Source organism: Diadema antillarum, unplaced genomic scaffold (assembly GCF_040938485.1).
Source record: "Diadema antillarum isolate AM-2024a unplaced genomic scaffold, OU_Dant_1.0 seq00000234_RagTag, whole genome shotgun sequence".
Lineage (NCBI taxonomy): Eukaryota > Metazoa > Echinodermata > Echinoidea > Diadematoida > Diadematidae > Diadema > Diadema antillarum.
Genome location: NW_027271283.1, coordinates 1,290,719 through 1,311,632, shown reverse-complemented (window position 1 = coordinate 1,311,632; position 20,914 = coordinate 1,290,719). Strand labels below are relative to the sequence as shown.

Below are 20,914 nucleotides of genomic sequence, written 5' to 3'. Positions count from 1 at the left end.
AAGGTCAAAGGTGAAAGAAGTCAAGGGTCAAAATTCTATGTAGAAGTTTTGAAGCCCTCACCTAGTGCCATCACATAAAGCAAACGGAATCGAAATCGGGTTAGAAATGGCGAAGGAGTAGCATTTTGTAGCCAATGTACAATATAGGTAAAAAAATCAAGGTCAAAGGTCAAAGAAGTCAAAGGTCAAAAGTCTGTGTAGAAGTTTTGAAGCCCTCACCTAGTGCCATCACATAAAGCAAACGGAATCGAAATCGGGTTAGAAATGGCGAAGGAGTAGCATTTGGTAGCAAAATGTACAATACCGGTCAAAAATCAAGGTCAAAGGTCAAAGAAGTCAAAGGTCAAAATTCTGTGTAGAAGTTTTGAAGCCCTCACCTAGTGCCATCACTTAAAGCAAACGGAATCAAAATCGGGTTACAAATGGCGAAGGAGTAGCATTTTGTAGCAAAATGTACAATATAGGTAAAAAATCAAGGTCAAAGGTCAAAGAAGTCAAAGGTCAAAATTCTGTGTAGAAGTTTTGAAGCCCTCACCTAGTGCCATCACTTAAAGCAAACGGAATCAAAATCGGGTTACAAATGGCGAAGGAGTAGCATTTTGTAGCAAAATGTACAATATAGGTCAAAAATCAAGGTCAAAGGTCAAAGAAGTCAAAGGTCAAAATTCTGTGTAGAAGTTTTGAAGCCCTCACCTAGTGCCATCACATAAAGCCAACGGAATCAAAATCGGGTTAGAAATGGCGAAGGAGTAGCATTTTGTAGGCAATGTACAATATAGGTCAAAAATCAAGGTCAAAGGTCAAAGAAGTCAAAGGTCAAAATTCTGTGTAGAAGTTTTGAAGCCCTCACCTAGTGCCATCATATAAAGCAAACGGAATCAAAATCGGGTTAGAAATGGCGAAGGAGTAGCATTTTGAAGCAAAATGTACAATATAGGTCAAAGGTCAAGGTCAAAGGTCACAACTGAAATTCTGTATAGAAGTTTCAAAGCTCCCATGTAGTGCTATCATATAAAGCAAACAGAATCAAAATCGGGTTAGAAATGGCGAAGGAGTAGCATTTTGAACATTTTGATCACACACGGACGCACGGACAGACGGACACACGGACACACGGACACACGGACACACAGACACACACACGTACGGAGCCCGTTTCATAGTCCCCTGCTCGAACTCGTTCGGCGGGGACAATTATATTTCTACCTGCTAAATCAATGACCTTTAGAGCTCACCTCTTGACAGTTGATTACCAGTCTGGCAATGAAGAGCTTGATGTTGACATTGGTGGCAGCAGCAGACAACTTCTTCTGGAGATTTGACATCCAGGTAGGCATTTCAGGTGCCTTTTAATATGAAATAGAGATTTAGCCAGATAAGTGATTGTTTCTTCTACCATACTTGATTTGTGATAACAGGATTGTGTGAAAAAAAAATCTCTCATGACAACTACCATATACTCCACACAGAAAATGGCACATGGACACTGTATACTCTGGTCAAAGATGATTTGAAATTGGATAAATGTGAACATCAAAAATATATGAAAATGCTGTGAAACTTTATTGCTTCCCATGAAGAACTTGGTATTTTGACAGATATTAGAGTAAGTCATTCCTACCAGAAAGCATAAGCAAGAATGACAAGCAGGCTAACACATTTAAAAAAAAAAAAAAACAGTAAAAAAAAAAGCAGAAATAACAACAAAAAAGCAGCTGCAATTTTAAACTGACAGGATAACAAGCATTACAAGTCAGTGATCTGATTGAAATAATCATCAGGATAGATGGCACATCAACTTGGTGTAACAACTTCACAAAAACAAAAACACTAAACACCCTGATGAGAACTAATTAGCTGGGGGTGATGAGGGTGGTTTCTATAAAATGCTCCCAATTTTGAAGCTGGAAATGCTTTCTTTATTTCAGAGGGACTTTATCTGTTTTGACAAAAGTTCACAAAAATGTGTATAACATTTAAGAGCAGTGAAGTAAAAGTCTGCAATTAATGACCTCTGAGTATTGTTTGAGCACAATAACCCTCTTGCAATATCAGGACCAAGGTGTAGAAAGTTCGTTTGCCTGGACACCAAACACCAAAGACATTGAATGGTGCATGCATTGTATATACTATTTTATCTATCTATCTATATATATATATATATATATATATATATATATATATATCATTCCGGCATGTGCCCTGCAAGGAATATTTTACAGGTGTAAGGCTTAAAATAAGCGAGTGGAGAGATGGTATCACAAAATTGTTGAACAAACTGACATGTGACTCTAACCTCCTTACTAACCTCCTTATTAACCTCTGGAGTTATCTTGTTGGCAACCATGTGTTTGATGACAGCAGTCATGGTTGCCATGCACTCATGTTTATTCAGCTCATCTTGCTCCATCTCAAGGTAGTCTCCTCCTGGGGTTGACACTTGATGAGAGTCCTGATCAAATGAAACGAGACAAAGGTATCTTGTCATCTACTGTATATGCCATATATGTAGCGAGTCTAAATTTTCGCGGATTGGGACTTCCTGAAAAATTCGCGAGTGGTTAAATTCGCGATCATGGAGTACTGGACTGAACAGAGAAATGTATACGTGTGCGTCACATTGAATATTGGGATAAGAGCCATTATTTTCACGAGTCTTTAATTTCACAATTAGCACCTGACTCGTGAAATTCGCAAAAATAATAACCTCACGAAATATTCAGCCTATACAGTATTCCTCTACAATAAGAAAATAATTGATCTAAAGGACAATCTTACCATTATTCATCATTCTGGGATAAGTGTTATTCCTTTTTCAAGAGAATGGTACTGCAATCTGTCACTGTATTTTATCACTCAAACTTCATGCCAATCATCAAACCATAAATCTTTAAAAATCAGTGGTGAAAGATGTACAAATAAAGAACAAAGAAAATCATTTCATTGCACCAATTAGAGATTTCACAGTGGGATGAGTTCTGGGTTATTTCAAATGTACCCTGCCATGATAATTGGGAATAAAACAAGAGACCCGCGGGTCTAGCGCTCACCCGAGTATCGCAAGTTCACCTTTCACGCAGTCACTAATCTAAATTATTCACAGCTCTACCAAAATTTGACCAGGCATTCTCAAGTAGAAGATGAAAATGTACAATAAGGGCCCCAATTTTTTAAGATTCCTTAATTTGGGGGGATTGGGGCCCCCTGGGGCCCTCTGGGTGGGGCAAGGTGCCCATTTTCATAAATTGAGATACTGACCCCCTAGGGATGCTACCTGCCAAGTTTGACGAAAATACATCATTTTTTCAGGAAGATTTTTTCAGGAAGGTTTTCAGGAAGAAGATGAAAATGTACAATTCAGGCCCCCATTTGGACCTTCCCAACCACCCCCCCTCCCCCTGCCCCCAAGAGGGGCACCCCTGGATCTCCTATGAACAAACTTGAAACTACAGTCATTAATGTACTCACTCATAGTATTATCTTAGCTCTATAACTTCTGATTCTACAGAAGATTTTTAAAGACTCCTTCATTTTGGGGGTTTGGGCCCCCCTGGGGGCCCCCTGGGTGGGGCATGGTGCCCATTTTAACAAATTGAGATCCTAACCCCCTAGGGATGCTACCTGCCAAGTTTGGTGAAAATGGGTTGTGGGGTTTTCAAGAAGAAGATAAAAATGTACAATTTAGGCCCTATTAGGACCCAACCTCACCCCCCTCCCCTGGGTCCCAAGGGGAGGGGGGGGGGCACCCCTGATTCTGCCATGAACAAACTTGAAACTACAGTCATCAATGTACAAACTCATAGTATTAACTTAGCTCTATCACTTCTGGTTCTAGAGAAGAAGATTTTTACAGATTCCTTAATTTTGGGGCGTTTGGGCCCCCCAGGGGGCCCCCTGGGTGGGGCATGGTGCCCATTTTAATAAATTGAGTTCCTAACCCTCTAGGGATGCTACCTGCCAAGTTTGGTGAAAATGGGTCATGGGGTTCTCAAGAAAAAGATGAAAATGTACAATTTAGGCCCCATTAGAACCCCTCCCCACCCCCCTCCCCTGGGTCCCAAGGGGGGCACCCCTGATTCTGCCATGAACAAAAATGAAACTATAGTCATCAATGTACTAACTCATAGTATTAACTTAGCTCTATCACTTCTGGTTCTAGAGAAGAAGATTTTTACAGATTCCTTAATTTTGGGGGGTTTGGGCCCTCCTGGGGGCCCCCCTGGGTGGGGCATGGTGCCCATTTAAAAAAATTGAGTTCCTAACCCCCTAGGGATGCTACCTACCAAGTTTGATGAAAATCGGTCTTGGGGTTTTCAAGAAGAAGATGAAAATGTAAAAAGTTTACGCACGGCACACGACGAACAACGCACGACGGACGACGCACGACGGACGCCGGACGAAGGGCAATCGCAATAGCTCACTTGAGCCTTTGGCTCAGGTGAGCTAAAAAAAAAGAAGACAAGCTTGGAAGTACATAGTAAGAGACTGACCATTGTCCTAACCACTGATAGAGCCCCTTGGCTGCCTTAAGAGACTGACCATTGTCCTAACCACTGATAGAGCCCCTTGGCTGCCTTGGCTGGATCCAGCTGCTTCCCTTTGACTCTCCACAGAGCTTGAGAAATGATGGACTCCGCTAGAGAAGTCAAACTGCTGTATGTCTTCACTCAGACTGCTGTCGGACAAATACTGGGATGACAAGTAATGGGCTGGTCCTGGCAAATGTTTAACATATACAAGTAGAGATCAATTAGATACTTCAGACCAATAATAGATTCTTTGTCAGGAATACTAACAGATCACCGACACATAGGAGTAAAGGGGCATATGCTACTGTAACCATATCTGGCTAACTTAATTTCAAGAGTCTTACTTTTTTTCTCGATTTTCAAAAGAACATTGTGAAGACAAAGTTTGCTGCCAATCTCTGTGGTTACCTAAGGAACTGACACTGTTTGTCCATCTGACATTCAGCACTGTTCTTTTGTTTATTTATTCTTTAACCCTTGTAATACAAGGGTTAGAGAATAAATGGACAAACACCTTCTTAATAAACTTCCACACCTCTAGTTACTCAGAACGGGTCCTCAAGGTATAAATACAAGAATATGTAGCTGGAAGGTATTTATATTCTGAGGAGCTTACTTGCACTGTTACATACAACAATAAACTTGAAATCAACTTGATGAATACTTCAGTGAACAAAACAAATCATTATCTATATCATGCCTATTGCCCATTCCTAGACAATATGTGATGAGTGTCTGAGATACTAAAATGCTTTGAAGTATGATATTCAAAGAATAATGCTCCTCATACCTGACACAAAGCCAGAATCCTCCACGCTGACTGTCTCCCTCACTTGGCTGCGGATTGCTACAAAACGTTTCTTGCGTTCAAACGGTGAGTCCAACTCAAGATCAAACGTGTACCTTTTGTGTACATCCAGCAAATTATCCAACAAGAATTGGCCCTAATGTGATCAAAGACAAGCATACCAAAAATAATCAATTAACTTCTTTGGCATAGAATACGAGTAAAGAAATGCATGTTGCTTCTTACAAGTCTAAATTATCCTTTGAAATATGTTTCAACTACATGTGTATGATCAAAATGCACAATTTACATTACTTGACAAGAAAAAGCCATCCAAATAACAATTAAAAAATACACACACACACATGGAAGGAAAGAAATTGTGGTACCTTTGCAATGTTGTCACTGAAGAGGAGTCCACTGTAGAATTTGAGTTCATTCTGAACACAGCTGATGATGGCAATGATAGCATTGTAAGCAGCACAGTGGAACTGACGCCTTAGCTCCATGGCAACCGTCTCTCCTCGACAATCCTCACAACGAGAGCTGTGAGCTGTCCTGTTTTCAAACACACTATATGAGTTTGTGGTAACCTTGCAACTCACATAATAAACACACCATGCTCAAAATATCTCTTTTTTCATATTTATGCAAAGTTGTTCAACGGCATGTCATCAGAGATCTTATGTGACAATAACAGTTTCTACTGTACCGTGGCAGATGGTGATTTGGACTTCAGCATACAGCATACAGATTGAGAACAGGAGGACTCATTGACCTGATGATAATGATAACTTTCCCATTCATGGCTACAGGAACATGTATTTGATTCATATATTCTGCTTTAAACTAGCAACAACCCTGATAATCCACCACAAACTGACTGGAATAATCATGAAAACAGTGCATAAGATATGAGTATATATTTTTTTTATTATGTAATCTTGTCTAATCTTTCAATGCAGTGTGAGCTGACTTACTTGTTCAAGGCTGCAGTCATTTCATTGCCTTTCCCTACTTTGCCATGGCAGTACTCTCTGTTGATGGCAGACTGTTCAGTGTAAAGGTCTTCTCTGCTCAGCTTGGAGTAGAGCAGTTCCACCAACTCAAAGTAGCAGATCTTGCACACAAGCTGGTTCTCAAAAGCCTGAACTGGGTTCTACAACAGCATTAAATCAAACCATGTTTTTTAACTGGGCTATTTGAGACCAAGTTTTATTGGGAGGGGTCAATTTGACCGCCCATCCCCCCCCCCCCCCCTTCAGATCTCGGCTGCCGATCACGCGATCGCTGCAAAATTTTGCCTGAAGATAGAGCTAAATGTTAACTACAAGATTACATGGTCATATATTAGAAAAATAATGGCTTTCTATTTTTAGTAAATTAATTATGTAAATTTATGCATGAAATCATATTTTCACCTGTAACTCCATTAAAAAGACTGAAGGATTGCTAAATTTTATGTCCAAGTTCCTCAAGACACATTCAACAATTTTCTTGAAAAAAATAGCATAATAAAAGTTAGTTTCTTTTGTTTTTTGCCGAAATTTGTTACAGGCACTTTTTCAAGCTTATCTACATTAAAATTGATCAATTTCAATGGTTAAAAGTTGAAATAATCTCATTTATATCAATTTAACCAACAAAAAAAAACACAATTTGCATTGGATTTGCACATGATATCCTGAATTTGAGCCATTTTCAGGTTGACATGCATATGCAAAACATTACGTAACTTTAGAACTGCATACCCAGATGTCACAAATTTGGTCTCAAAATATGCAGGAGACTTCAATGAAAAAAGTCATGAAACGACGCGGCAAAATCTTTGCGCGTCGCGGAATCGTAGCGCGAAATGTCGAGAGGGGGTCGAATTGACCCCTCCAGTCAGAATAGGGTAAATATTCCCTTCATTCACACACATATAATACATGTACACACACTGACCTCCTGAGGTACACCTTTGTTCTCTACTTTAACCTGTTCTAAATACCCATTAGGCAGCCTCAGTAAGGACAGAAATATAAAGACACATATCCAAGTTCTGAAATCAAGACTCTCTTGCTACAATGTATTTCATGTAATAACAGAATACTTTCTATTCTAAGAGACATCACTTACTAACACTGTGCCACAGTGAAACTAACAGAGACAGAATTTACTCCTCCAAAAATGTCTTGATCTGTTACTTTTAAGATTCCCAACAGACTTTATGCATGCTATACACTATTCCCAGTAGGTTATCTTACTAAGATTGCACATCCTCATTAGAATCACTGCACTGTATGAAGATTAACAATTTAAAACAAATCAGCCTACTAGGCATTTCACACATAACATAACACATTAATGATAAGAGCCATGGAGGGTCAATATGCTGAGTGATAATGATGCTCCAAACTCTATTGTTTGCTTGACATTAACAAGTGTTTTATCATTTCCACACATTAGAACCCATGGCACCCCATCTACTCTTGTACTTTCAAATCTTTTTTATTCTTCTTTGTTTGTTTGTTTGTTTTTAATCATTGATACCAATCAGCTTCAACCACACCCTGTATATACAACTGTAGATCAAGAAATGACTTCCAGGCTACACCATGTTGTAATCATCAATTTGTTCCCCTACTTTGAATAAGTATCAATGACACAATATTTCCATACCAACCTTGACAAATTTGGCCTCCAGGAGAGTAAGGATCTCATGAATGTGACTCTTGTAGAAGGTGACCATTGCCTGCTGGGAGGCCTGCCTGAGGAGAGGTACACAGACTCGCTGGATAGCAGCCAAACGAACCTCCTTGGGGTAACGCTTCTCTTCCTTGAATATCTGGAATGGAACATTGGCTGCTGCTGCCTGCTTCTCTGGGTTCAGCCTGGCAGCAGGCAGAGTGATTTATAGAAAGCAGAGACCAAAATATTCACAAGGAGCAAAGAAAAAAAATGCAGAGGAAGGAAAAAAAGATTTACAAAGGGGAGGCCAAAAAACAAAAAAAAAATTTACAGGTAGCAGTAACAAAAAAAAAAAAAAAAAAAATACACAGGGAAGGCAATCTCATCTACTTGGAGAAACAGATATCTGAGTTTGAGCATTAACTTGCCAACAACCCTTCTTGAAGTCCTACCTGTCCTAAAGTTCACATCACTGATCTTCAATGTTTTATTCTTAACAGTAGGCTATAGAAGGCTGCAATATGCCTCCAATATAAAGCATAGAGGATAGCATTTGAAATCAAAACATTCAGCTATCAAATATATTGCGATCATGTTTCACAAACAATAAAACATTCAATTCACAACAGACATGTATGCACAAGTACTGCAGCTGAAATCTTCTACGAGATGAATGACATCAAGGTGGATTTACCGTTTGGAGAAAGAAGCCAGTGCATCTTGGATCTTGTCTTCATAAACATGTCTTTCATCTCGGCACAGGATACTGATGACAAGCTCCAGGAGCATCAGACTTCCAGTAAGGACCAGGGATGTCAAGATCTACAACACAACAATGTATTCCATTTACAAGACAAGAATCAATGAGCAAGATTTATGCAGAATGTAAATTACTGATAACTGTAAGAGAAATGTTTTTAGTCTGCCTAGTGCACTCTACAAGAGGAAATTCAATGAATGTAATCTATATCACTGCAGTATCTGGATATATGTCATAAAACCATTGCCGTAATATAGTCATTCAAGTATGAATGAGAGATCAACAAAGCTTGTCATATTGAATGGTAAAAATACACCTCTGACAATCCTTTCTTTGTAAAGTGGTTTTCTTCCTTTCTTTCTTTCTTTTTTACTTTTGTCTCAGTACACACACTAAAGCCTGCATGTGTCTTATTAGACCACAAAGTAGCTATTCTTTATTATAATTTGTCACTTTGATTCATTTGTTAATAAATATACATTTTTGCTGCAGCCTTCTGCAAATTAAATCACTTGTTCCGCCAGTATTTTAAAAGAACAAATTAAAAAGAAGGAAGCACTTTGATAGTTTGTTACTGAGACATCAATACACATCCAACAACATATTTTGTTTAAACACACACAAAGCATTGTACATGGTAGTAAAATACTATGCCTCCTGAAAAATGACACTTTAAAAGGTACAATAGCACTTGTTTACTTATAATCACTGGTAAAACAATGTCACACAGATAAACTTTCACAAATATCTATGATCTAAGACATGTGATAATTGAGGCAATTTCCTGGAGGAAAAACAAAGAATAAACTCAGCTATTTTAATGCTACCTTGTTAAGAGCCATGATGTAATCATTGTACTTGGGACTACCAGGACTAAACTCTGATGAATGGAGAGGGAAGTGAGTAGCAGCCAGTGTATCCAATGCTTCCCTGGGTGGGGTCAAATACAAAGTTATATTATCATTAACACTCATGTTTTACATCATATGCAACCTGTGATGAAGCGAGCAAATGAAAGTGGATATTAAAGCAACAAGCATGACACTGTTGTTCATGGCATGTTGCACCTTCAGAAAAGAGATATCCCACCACATAATATATCAGCTTAACCTTACATGTTTCCTCCTCTGCTAAAATCTATAAAATAAATATTTCCTACGGGGAAATTAACATCATTAATCTGCAATGTATAGAGAATTGCTTCTTTGCATAAGTGTGCCTACTCTCATGACAAAATGGGGCATGAAAACATGTTGTCCTTTTTTGTATACATGAAACTGAGTAAATATATACTGTAAGAAAAGAAAGCAATAATAAAAGAATGATTTGTTATTCATGCGAAAATGTGCTCACTTCAGCCGTTTCTCCTCTCTCTCTGGCACAGTGACAAAGAAGTAGAGAATATCAAGGGCCTTTGTCTTCCAGGCAAGAGATTTCTTGGGGTCCTTCAGCAGGCCAAGATAACCCTCAAACACTGTGCTGAATGCTGGGTGAGTTGGGTCTTGAACATGCTGAAGAGGAACAAGGGTAAGAATATTAAGGTAACCTTCACAAACAGTGATAAATTTTGGATGAAACTTAAACTTGACTGTCTTAAATATGAAATGTATATACATGTCATGAATATTCAATCAAAATGAGAATGACATTCATGCAACAACAGCTGTATTTAAAGTTGACTTTCTAGAAGGGCTACAGTAAAATAGAAGAACTAAAATGGCTTGAAGAGGTTATTAGTTGCTCCCAAATCTTTAAAAAAAAGGAGAAACAAGATAGGACTGTAGCATACTAGTGGAAAACTTCAGCATGGCTAGCAAAGAAAATGCTCATAAAAATCATGAAATAATCTAAAAAAAACTAGAGCACTCGCAAACGAGCTCATGTATCCCCCGAACCCGTCCAAATACCCCATCTGGATTACTTTTCAGGCCAAAATGTTGTATAATATGGCAACTGTTGCAGGATACAATAAAATCCGATGAGAAATGAGGCTAGTATATATAGCACATACAAGGAATATGACATGTCATCCTATAAAAGTTTGACAAATGAGAGCACTGGCAATGAAAACTTTTGTTACCTAGAATAACTCCCCATAAACCTCCAAGGCAAGTTTTAACAAGGAAAAGTAGAAATCACGCGGTGCGTAATATATGTCCCCGCCGGAAGTAGCATTTAGTAGCAAAAATGTACAATATAGGTAAAAAGATCAAGGTCAAAGGTCAAAGAAGTCAAAGGTCAAAATTCTATGTAGAAGTTTTGAAGCCCTCACCTAGTGCCATCACATAAAGCAAACGGAATCGAAATCGGGTTAGAAATGGCGAAGGAGTAGCATTTTGTAGCCAATGTACAATATAGGTAAAAAAATCAAGGTCAAAGGTCAAAGAAGTCAAAGGTCAAAATTCTGTGTAGAAGTTTTGAAGCCCTCACCTAGTGCCATCACATAAAGGAAACGGAATCGAAATCGGGTTAGAAATGGCGAAGGAGTAGCATATGGTAGCAAAATGTACAATACAGGTAAAAAATCAAGGTCAAAGGTCAAAGAAGTCAAAGGTCAAAATTCTGTGTAGAAGTTTTGAAGCCCTCACCTAGTGCCATCACTTAAAGCAAACGGAATTGAAATTGGGTTACAAATGGCGAAGGAGTAGCATTTTGTAGCAAAATGTACAATATAGGTCAAAAATCAAGGTCAAAGGTCAAAGAAGTGAAAGGTCAAAATTCTGTGTAGAAGTTTTGAAGCCCTCACCTAGTGCCATCACATAAAGCCAACGGAATCAAAATCGGGTTAGAAATGGCGAAGGAGTAGCATTTTGTAGCAAAATGTACAATGTAGGTCAAAAATCAAGGTCAAAGGTCAAAGAAGTGAAAGGTCAAAATTCTGTGTAGAAGTTTTGAAGCCCTCACCTAGTGCCATCATACAAAGCAAACGGAATCAAAATCGGGTTAGAAATGGCGAAGGAGTAGCATTTTGAAGCAAAATGTACAATATAGGTCAAAGGTCAAGGTCAAAGGTCACAACTGAAATTCTGTATAGAAGTTTCAAAGCTCTCATGTAGTGCTATCATATAAAGCAAACAGAATCAAAATCGGGTTAGAAATGGCGAAGGAGTAGCATTTTGAACATTTTGATCACACACGGACGCACGGACAGACGGACAGACGGACACACACACGTACGGAGCCCGTTTCATAGTCCCCTGCTCGAACTCGTTCGGCGGGGACAATAAAATCGGACAAGAACTGTGGCTTATACAGCATATACAAGAAATGTGACATGGTCTCCAAGTCGGAACACTGAGGGCGCCGTCACCACAAACTGTTGTGTCCTTCATGTAGAATGACCACCCATATACTTCTTTAGCAAGTCTGAGTAAAATCCAGTAACAATCAAGTTATTGCCTAAATAAGCATGCATTTTTGCAAATTTTGACATGATCAGGGTGACCTTTGACCCTGTAAAAGGTGGAACAGTGAGTGCAGCATTATCAATAGGAGTAAACATCGTAGGTGTATAGATTTGACTATGATACATTTACATACCAAATTTGAAAAAAAAATTGGTCGAGAAACAAGGCCAGCGTCGCACATACAAGCAAACCCTGTTAAATTTACCTTTTCATGTATAAAGACGGAACAAGCGAGGGCGCCATCACCAAAAACAATAGGCTTCTTCGTCTTACCATAATACACCTTCATGCCAAATTTGAAGATGATCGAAGAAGAACTGCAGCCAGTAGAGCGCTCACAAGAAAATCTCTGCGGTGGACGCAGACGCGGCGCAACGAGGCCAAATCCATAGTATCCTCCGAACTCTGTTCAGGGAATACAATTAGCTAAAGTCTGTACCAGTTTGAATGGTGTGCAAAGCACTCCATATGGTTCAATGCTTCCACTGGATATTGGGGTAGATAGCATTTCCAATTTCCCAATTGTTCATTGTCTACACTGAGTGTCTGGTGTAAACAACACTAAAAGGCACATGGAGTTTTATGGAGTACATTGTTTACACTGAGTGTTCAATTCCTTCATGGGCTACTGTAGCTGTCTGGTGTATTTGGCATTCCCCATGGTTAACTGTCACCAACATATGTTTGATGTTAGTAGAATTATGTTTGTTTGGTGTACATTGTTGACTTGCTTGATCTTGATTTTAGCTCACATCTCCTGTAGGTGTTCCAGGCTCTTGAGCTTGCAGCAGGTTGTTAGAATAATTAACAACCTCTCTTCATGCGACTCTGTTTAATGGCTCAATGAATATCAGCTTGCATATTTTCACTTCCACCTTGCACATGGCAGAGTCTGGAGAGATCATTGTGTCCACTTGATATGCCATGTACACTGTAGGTAGAGTTATTGGTCACTGCACGCTGTAGGTAGAGTTATCTAACTCACAGCTTTGTTTCTTACCTTGCAGTCAATCTGTAGAACCTTTCTGTTGAGACTCAGAATGAAGTTATCCTTGTCATCCCCTCCCAGGTTTGTCAAGTCATCCCACTGAGTCAAGACTGCACTGTGGATAGCCATCCCATACCTGACAACATAATCACATCATTCAGCACATATATCCCACATGGTTTCAGTCTTTTACATTAAGAATACAAACAGCTGTATTAACTACTGATAAGTCTCAAACAGACACAAACACAAATGATATGCATTGCCATGCTTATTGCTGATTTATACTATGAAACTACAATTTGTAATTATGGAATTTTAAATTTCTTTCAAAATTCCATGCTATTGACTACATTTGCATTTTTTTAGTACATACCAGCCATAACAATATTACATGGAAAACCTTTACTTCCTTTATGCACCATGTTCTTTATCAAATCCAATAACAGACAGCAAATTACATAAGAACCTACCACTCTCTCTTGAACTAAGTTTGTACAGTGGATGCAATCTTGTAAGTGTGAAGCAATTTGCTATGTTATGGTGAAATAAATCAATGTGCTATTGGCAAAGAGTCTAACTATCAATACAGACAACATATGACAGGACATACTTTGAGGAGATGATGGCAACATACATGATTGGTCAATCACAACAAACTTTGCTGGACACCTGATTGGTCAATCAAAGTAATCTTTGTTGGATGACTGACTGTTCAATTAAAACAAAATTTAACTTTGCTGGACAACTGACTGGTCAATCACTGCAAACTTTGCTGGACACCTGATTGGTCAATCACAACAAATTTTGCTGAACACCTGATTGGTCAATCACAAAAAACTTGTATCTGGACACCTGATTGGTCAATAACAACAAATTTTGCTGGACACTGTGATGTAGTAGTCTCCTCACCTCTTTCTGAGTTCCTTGTTACTCAGAGTGTGTTCCAGCATGCTGTAGACAATACTAGCCACCCAGCCACCATCTCTAACATGTTCACTCAGTTGGTACACTGCGTCCTGGCCATGCCTTACTAGCTGCTCTACAATGGCTGTACGATACACTGTGTAGAACAATGCACCATGTGTGGCTTGGGTCAGCAAGGAAGCTAGCTTGGAGGTCACAGGTCGCGCTGTGCTGCTTACTGGAGTGTTGTCCATCAAGCAATCAATCAGGCTACTGGTCTGGACGTGATGAAGACAACAGCAAACACATTATATCTACAAGAAGGGTATTCACTTCAGTGATTTTTCTTCTTCATCGAATTTTGGCAATAAATCACAATCGTAGAATTGGCTGAAAGGCAACTTCTCTATACAAAATGTACTAAATATCTAAATAGTACACATCAGTAAAAAATAATCTAATCTGTGAACATGAAAATTGCAAATATATGAGATACATGTATATTTACCTTTAGAATGGCAAGGAAAAAAAGAGAATTTACATAATGTGTAATGCAAACAAGTTCTTTTCCTATTCAAACTTTTTACTTATAAAACATGTCAGAAATGTGATAATATTAAGTTAATTGAATATGGAGAGGTCTATCAAAGTTAAAAACAAAAATATAATACATACATAAATATATAAATATATACATACATAATAAATAAATATTTGAATATTAGATCATGTGCAGATTCTTTCAGGGTAATGTGTACATGAGCAAGAATAAAATAAAAAATTGATGCTACAATCAAAGAAGGCAGGATCTCTGTGCCCTTGAAACTTTACCTTGACTCCAAGTTGAAGAGCCAGTTCCAGTAACCTTTGACCTACAGCTGTCTCTGTAGGGGTCAATGTCCGAGCCTCTTGACCTCTGTTTCCACTGTCTTTTTTTACCACTCCTGACATCACACAGTCCAAGAGCTCCGGACCCTTGTAAGTGATCTAGTCAGTAAAGGCAAGTTAATGTTAACTGTGAGTACCATCAGCGTGGATCAGTACAGTCACTTTGAGTGAACCACAAATTATAATTTGTGACATCATTTCTAAGTTAGTAATTAGTAATTCTTGTCAATAGAGCTAAGCCTTGTAGTTACCTGTCTGGGAAGAAGTTTAGCTTTCTGCATTTGGCCGTACCCTGTGACTAACTGTTGAAGCTCCACATGGTCCAGAGTTGAGCTGCCTTGGGTGTTGAAGAGTGAGGGCAGCATGGAGAACAAATCTTCCTTCCTATAGCATGAGCATTGAATACATTGTATTCTTAACAATAATTCATTCTTACAGCATGAGCATTGAATACATTGTATTCTTAACAATAATTCATTCTTACAGCATGAGCAGTGAATACATTGTATTCTTAACAATAATTCATTCTATCTCAGCATTCAAACTGAAACTCTGCAGCTTACATTACTGAGCAGCTCATATCCAACATCATGGAAACAAGAGGATACCAGAAGAATTAGGGGTAAGACCATATCATCTCTCAAGTAGGGGTGCCTGTCTGATCTCCATAATTGGACAAAGTGAGTAGATATCCTATATCTGACTCATCAAGTTCCATGATTTGAATGAAATGTTTTTAGTAACAGCCTCTCAGTTTAAATGCTGCAAAAAACCATGAGGCTACTCTTTGGTGGCACTGCTGCACCCTTACATCAGTTAGTAGAACTATGCCTTTTCTTTCTGTCATATGTAACATTGGGTGCGTTCGAGCATCATTCTCTTTGTTCGGGACAGGTGTAAGTAGTTCAAGCGCCAGGTGAATGACATTCTTGCTACAAACATGCATGACCTTTTCTAAAAACAACTTGTGAGGTACGCTTTCTCTACAGAGCGCTCGAACGCTCCAAAACTGGCACAGTTCGGTACGGTACGCTTTAGTTCAGTTCGCTTTGGTTCGCTTTACAGCGCTTGAACACCCCAAAGTCAGTTAAATCAAAAAAAAAAATAAATAACTGAGTTTGCTTTTGAGAAATTGTAATTTCACTATTTTGGGGAACTAATTACTGTAAATACAGTGTTGTTACATTTAACAGTGTTGTTACATTTACTTTACCCTTCTTAATTCATTTCAATAAACCCTCACCCCAATGGCCAAACCACATTTCACTTTAAACATATGTATTACATTCTATGTATGTCCATGTGTGACAACTTTTAATAATGGCTGGACATGTTCCATGATACAACCTTGTGTTCACTCAATAATACACTAATGTCAGACAAACACCGGCATGCAGCCTTACTTGTTTCTTGTGATTCTGGTGTAAATGACTGTCTGAACATCCTTGAGAGTCTGAGGTGGCAGCTTGGAATACAGCAGGTTCAAGATCTGGTCCGTCTGATGGGAAAAATTCAACACACATCTCAATAAGTGTCTCATACAATGATTTCAACCTCTGAACAAGTTAATACATCAAATTTCTGTGTCCAGGAAAATGCTGAATGAAAAATCCTGACTAAACACTCAGCACAAAGTGTGTATGATAGCTGGCTCCTTGTTTAAACACTCAATTGTCCACACTATCTGTACAGTCAGAACGAGATTTCTATATGTTTTCTCAGCTTCTTGTATCTCATACAATACATGTACAGTGTACATCCTTTTTAAGTACACATTTGTTAGCAGTATGTTTGGGAAATAAAAGCGAGGAAGTCATCAAGTCAGTAAATAGGAAGTTTAGAAAAACAAATCTTAAAGTAACTGACTTCTCAAGTTGACTGAGAAGAGAAGTTTTGACCTACTGTTTTGGGGAGATTGTTCATGATGACGGTATCAGCCATGTTGAAGCCAAGGGAGGTTGGATTGAAGACACAAGCACAAAGAACGTCTGCAAACTTCCCACTCCACATGTCATGAGGTACAACCTGATGGGATGAAAATGGATGTCCATTTAAATCAACGAAGACAGTGTAAAATGCAATCAAATGTGGTGTAGATTCTTCGATATATATGACATACAATGTAAGCACAGAGCTTGGAGGTTGTGGCAAAAGGAAGTATGAAAGGACTCTGTGCAAACACCTTGTACAGGTTATGTTTATATCAGATCCTACTCATCTTGACAAAAATAGAATCTATCAATCAAACTATCAACTGAGAGGGTCTCTTTCAAAACCACACCATCCCAGAAAGAATCTATGAGGTGCAATGCAAACTTGCAGGGCTTCATGTGTTTGTGAGGTACTTCACATATTGTGCCATAAGGAGCCAAGTAATAACCTCAAGAACAAATTGTCACCTGTCACTTGTCATTAATGAATTTAAAGTATTTTTTGATATATTTTTTTGTCTTGAGATTGTCCATGACATTCTGTTTAATGAGCAAGGAAAGGAATGCAAAGCTTGAAACTCACATCCAGAGCCTCCTTGGTATGGACTCCTAGGAGGACACTCAGGAAGTCCAAGAGACGGATGAGAACAGTACACTTGATGCGATTGAAGTCTTCTCCTTCCCTTGGAGTAAAGGTTGTCATGGTAACTTGGTCTTCCTTTGCAAGGCTAGCGAGACTGGTGGTAGCAAGTTTGTCCAGGAAGTAACCAATGGAGGTGAAGAGAACACTGTCCTTCCCTTTCTTGGCAGCTACAAAAGGACAATCACGGAAATCACTTTCACTGGGAGCCAGGAAATAACACCAATCTCTGATGTTCATCTTACATCAACATACACACTGAATAGAATTCTGATACAGCAACAAGTTCTCAACTGCCCTCTATGCATTCTTGACTCACAAATGGTGTGAGGAAATGCAAGGATTGTGTCTACAGTCAAAGACTAACAAGGAAATTACATCATAATATGAAACACTTGTATTTGCTACCACTTATTCATGCCATCAAAATATCATAAACTGCACACATCAGTCATTTGAAGACAGAAGAAAAAAAGTGTAAAAATTCTTCACGTACTTCTGAAGATGGCAGCTGGTGTGAGTAGACTTTCTCCCAGGACCCATACATAGCAGTCTAGTGCAGCAAGTAAGAATTCCAGCCACAGTATGGTAGTCTTCACTGAAAACTGCTGTCCCATGGAGTCCAAAGTGGGATACTTCTGTATTCCACTACGTTGACCTCCTCCTTCAAATCTGGAAAAGAAAATTCTTTGTTCTTGACTTTATAATTCACACACTGCTATAACATATCAAATACAGAGGAAATGTACACTAGTATGCTGGACATGTGTGTAACTACATTATGTAAAAAATTTCAGTGTGATGTACAATGTACATGCAGGGTATTGCATGTTTGTACATACATGTGTATGAATGAACACAAAGACTTCTCATTAACTATGGAAATGCAAACTTTCACTCAATCAAAAAAAATAAAACAAAACACAACAAAAATTACTTCCTTCTTTGTCACAAAAGCTTCTGGATCTTTTCCATACTTTTATTGACTTGATTTTCATAGAATATGTTTCATATAATACAGGATGTAATGTGCAGTCAACGACTGAAGTAAAATGATTGTAAACTGATGGCTGCCAACAGCCTAAAAGACAGCCAGCCACTGCATACAGCAACAGGTATTAAATCCGTAGATTTTTACAGGTCGTCAAATTTTGTACTTATGGCAGAGTAGAGCCAATCGAACTAATTTATGCTTCGCCATGTTTTAAGCTGCATTTATCTATTCATCATTCCTTTGTCAAAACTTATCAAACATTTACTAGGAATTTAAGCTCTAGTGCTCACCTTGAGATGAAGTATTCCACTCCCTTCTCCTTGGCTGTGTTTTGCATCCATGTCTTTGGGCTGTTGCGTCCTGGTGATATAATGATACACAAAGATAACAGTAAAACAGTCAAAATGTACGGCAGTGTAGGAGAAAAGCCTCAAATAATCAGAGGTAAGCAGTCTGAAATCTTGACCTACATTTCTTGCTAATCTTTTCTTAAAAGAGGACAGAGAACATTTCCATAAACAAACTAAAACATGCAAGTTTTATATGCTGGTCCTTGGATTTTACATGTGACAGAACTAAAAGGTAGGAAAAAAAAGTCCCCCACTGGGATTCGCTTTCTCTGCTAAACCTGAAGTGAGACAGTCATTCTGTCATATTGTAGTTACCTGTAAAGATTTACCATGTCAACATACACAATATTTGAAACAACAATTTCACTGAGACAGATGACAAAAATATATATTGCACTCTCAATATTTCTCATTATTACAACTAAATAAAACATACAAATTAAAGCAACTTATTGTGATTGCAATCTACAACAAGTATTTTGATATATTTATCAGAGTGCTTAGAATATCTCCAACATGTAACTGACATTTTGATAACTATAAAACAAGTTGGAAATTCAAAGGTTACCTTATCTAGATTTGTTCTCTATTCCTGGGGCAACCTCAAAACAACTTTCATACCTAAGTTACTGCCAAACTGCCACTATACCTTCATGTCTTTCGATTACAGCACAGACAAAATAACCAAATTCCTATGACCCTAGAAGGCAATGTTTCATTGCGTTTGTTTCAATGTTTCAAACATCTCACAGTTTGCCAATATCTCAACAACATACAACATTATCCGCCCATGGTTTCAAACACACTCTGTTGGTTGTTACCAGGAAGCAGTGATGTGATCTGATAGACCAGCAGCATGCACTGATGTCTGCATTCTGTTTGTGGACGGCCACATTGCTTCAGCAGCCAGATGACCATGTGACTCAAGGTAGGACAAGACTCTGCAGGCATCCCTCTGTAATGACAAAATGGCTTCACCTTAGATAAATACTGAGGAGGTACTCATTCATAGAAATACAAACTTACTTCAAAGGCCCCATTGCAATACTATCAGAACTAGTACATCATCATCCTACACCACATCATTAAAATGACATTACTTGTCAAATCAGTTGAAGCCACTGTTCGTAACTCTGAACCATCCATTCACAGTGAAACTAATATATTCTGTTCATCAAACTCCAATAGAAAAAGGGAAAGACACAATACCAATAAACCATCACTTCATTTTCACACTTACAAGATGAATTACTCATTATACTACACTTTATCTGTGATATAATTCAAAGTGCACTTACAAATGTAATTCAAAGTGCACTAATTTTGTCAAATATCACGCTTTGTGGACATTGCTTGAAAATAGGTAAATTGTTTGAGGAGACATCACGATATGCAAAAAAAAAGAGAAAAAAATCACCTGTCAAATTAAGACTGAAGTTCACTGACATGAGCCAACTAACATATGATAGTATAATACAGAATCTATAATTTCAGTGAATATGACACAAGGGCAGCAGGTGTGAAGATTACAAACTGGGTAGTAAGCTTCACCTTGGAATGCGTCTGTTCTTGCTCTCTTTGTTCAGCATACCAGCTCTGACTCGCATGATCCTCTCAAGGTGCTTCATGACCTCTGACCCTTGCTCCTGGGTACCTTTTATAATACAGATATATCGCACTTGTGAAAGTTTGTCTCATCCCCCTTGCACAGCCATCACATGATAGCAGACACGATATCTGACAAAGAGAGGATGTCTAAACGTTCTGATCATTTGACACTACATGACAAGTGTCTGAAAACAAAACACCAACTTCACAGGCACCAATATCCGATTGTCAGTAACCCCAAAAAGACTAGGGTGGGAATGTTATGCCCCCCCCCCCCACACACACACACACACACAGATTTCATGATAATTTCAAAATGTAGAAAGATCTCAAGATGCCCCTTCACGATTGTTTTTTCCCTTCAGAGTCCCACTCATCTTTTGGTACCAAGTCTTAGCCAAACAAATTCACAGTAAATTTATAGTGTCAGATCATATTCCAAGGAAACATGTC

At 38.5% G+C, this 20,914-nt stretch overlaps 1 protein-coding gene across 1 annotated transcript in view; it reads right to left on the bottom strand.

Annotated features, from left to right (window-relative positions):
• The window catches only part of LOC139729337 (DNA-dependent protein kinase catalytic subunit-like), an 89,284-nt gene that overhangs the window by 46,009 nt on the left and 22,361 nt on the right, over positions 1-20,914 (bottom strand). The window contains exons 26-46 of the mRNA XM_071640265.1: positions 20,405-20,507; positions 19,675-19,808; positions 18,794-18,863; positions 18,006-18,181; positions 17,453-17,679; positions 16,841-16,963; positions 16,342-16,436; positions 15,190-15,322; positions 14,882-15,037; positions 14,057-14,328; positions 13,157-13,280; positions 10,103-10,260; positions 9,577-9,679; positions 8,684-8,811; positions 7,985-8,192; positions 6,297-6,475; positions 5,706-5,874; positions 5,320-5,473; positions 4,540-4,715; positions 2,309-2,452; positions 1,236-1,346 (exon numbers count right to left, since the gene is read on the bottom strand). Coding sequence (XP_071496366.1) covers positions 1,236-1,346; positions 2,309-2,452; positions 4,540-4,715; positions 5,320-5,473; positions 5,706-5,874; positions 6,297-6,475; positions 7,985-8,192; positions 8,684-8,811; positions 9,577-9,679; positions 10,103-10,260; positions 13,157-13,280; positions 14,057-14,328; positions 14,882-15,037; positions 15,190-15,322; positions 16,342-16,436; positions 16,841-16,963; positions 17,453-17,679; positions 18,006-18,181; positions 18,794-18,863; positions 19,675-19,808; positions 20,405-20,507 — 3,143 coding nt within the window. The remainder of the gene's footprint in view (positions 1-1,235; positions 1,347-2,308; positions 2,453-4,539; positions 4,716-5,319; positions 5,474-5,705; positions 5,875-6,296; positions 6,476-7,984; positions 8,193-8,683; positions 8,812-9,576; positions 9,680-10,102; positions 10,261-13,156; positions 13,281-14,056; positions 14,329-14,881; positions 15,038-15,189; positions 15,323-16,341; positions 16,437-16,840; positions 16,964-17,452; positions 17,680-18,005; positions 18,182-18,793; positions 18,864-19,674; positions 19,809-20,404; positions 20,508-20,914) is intronic.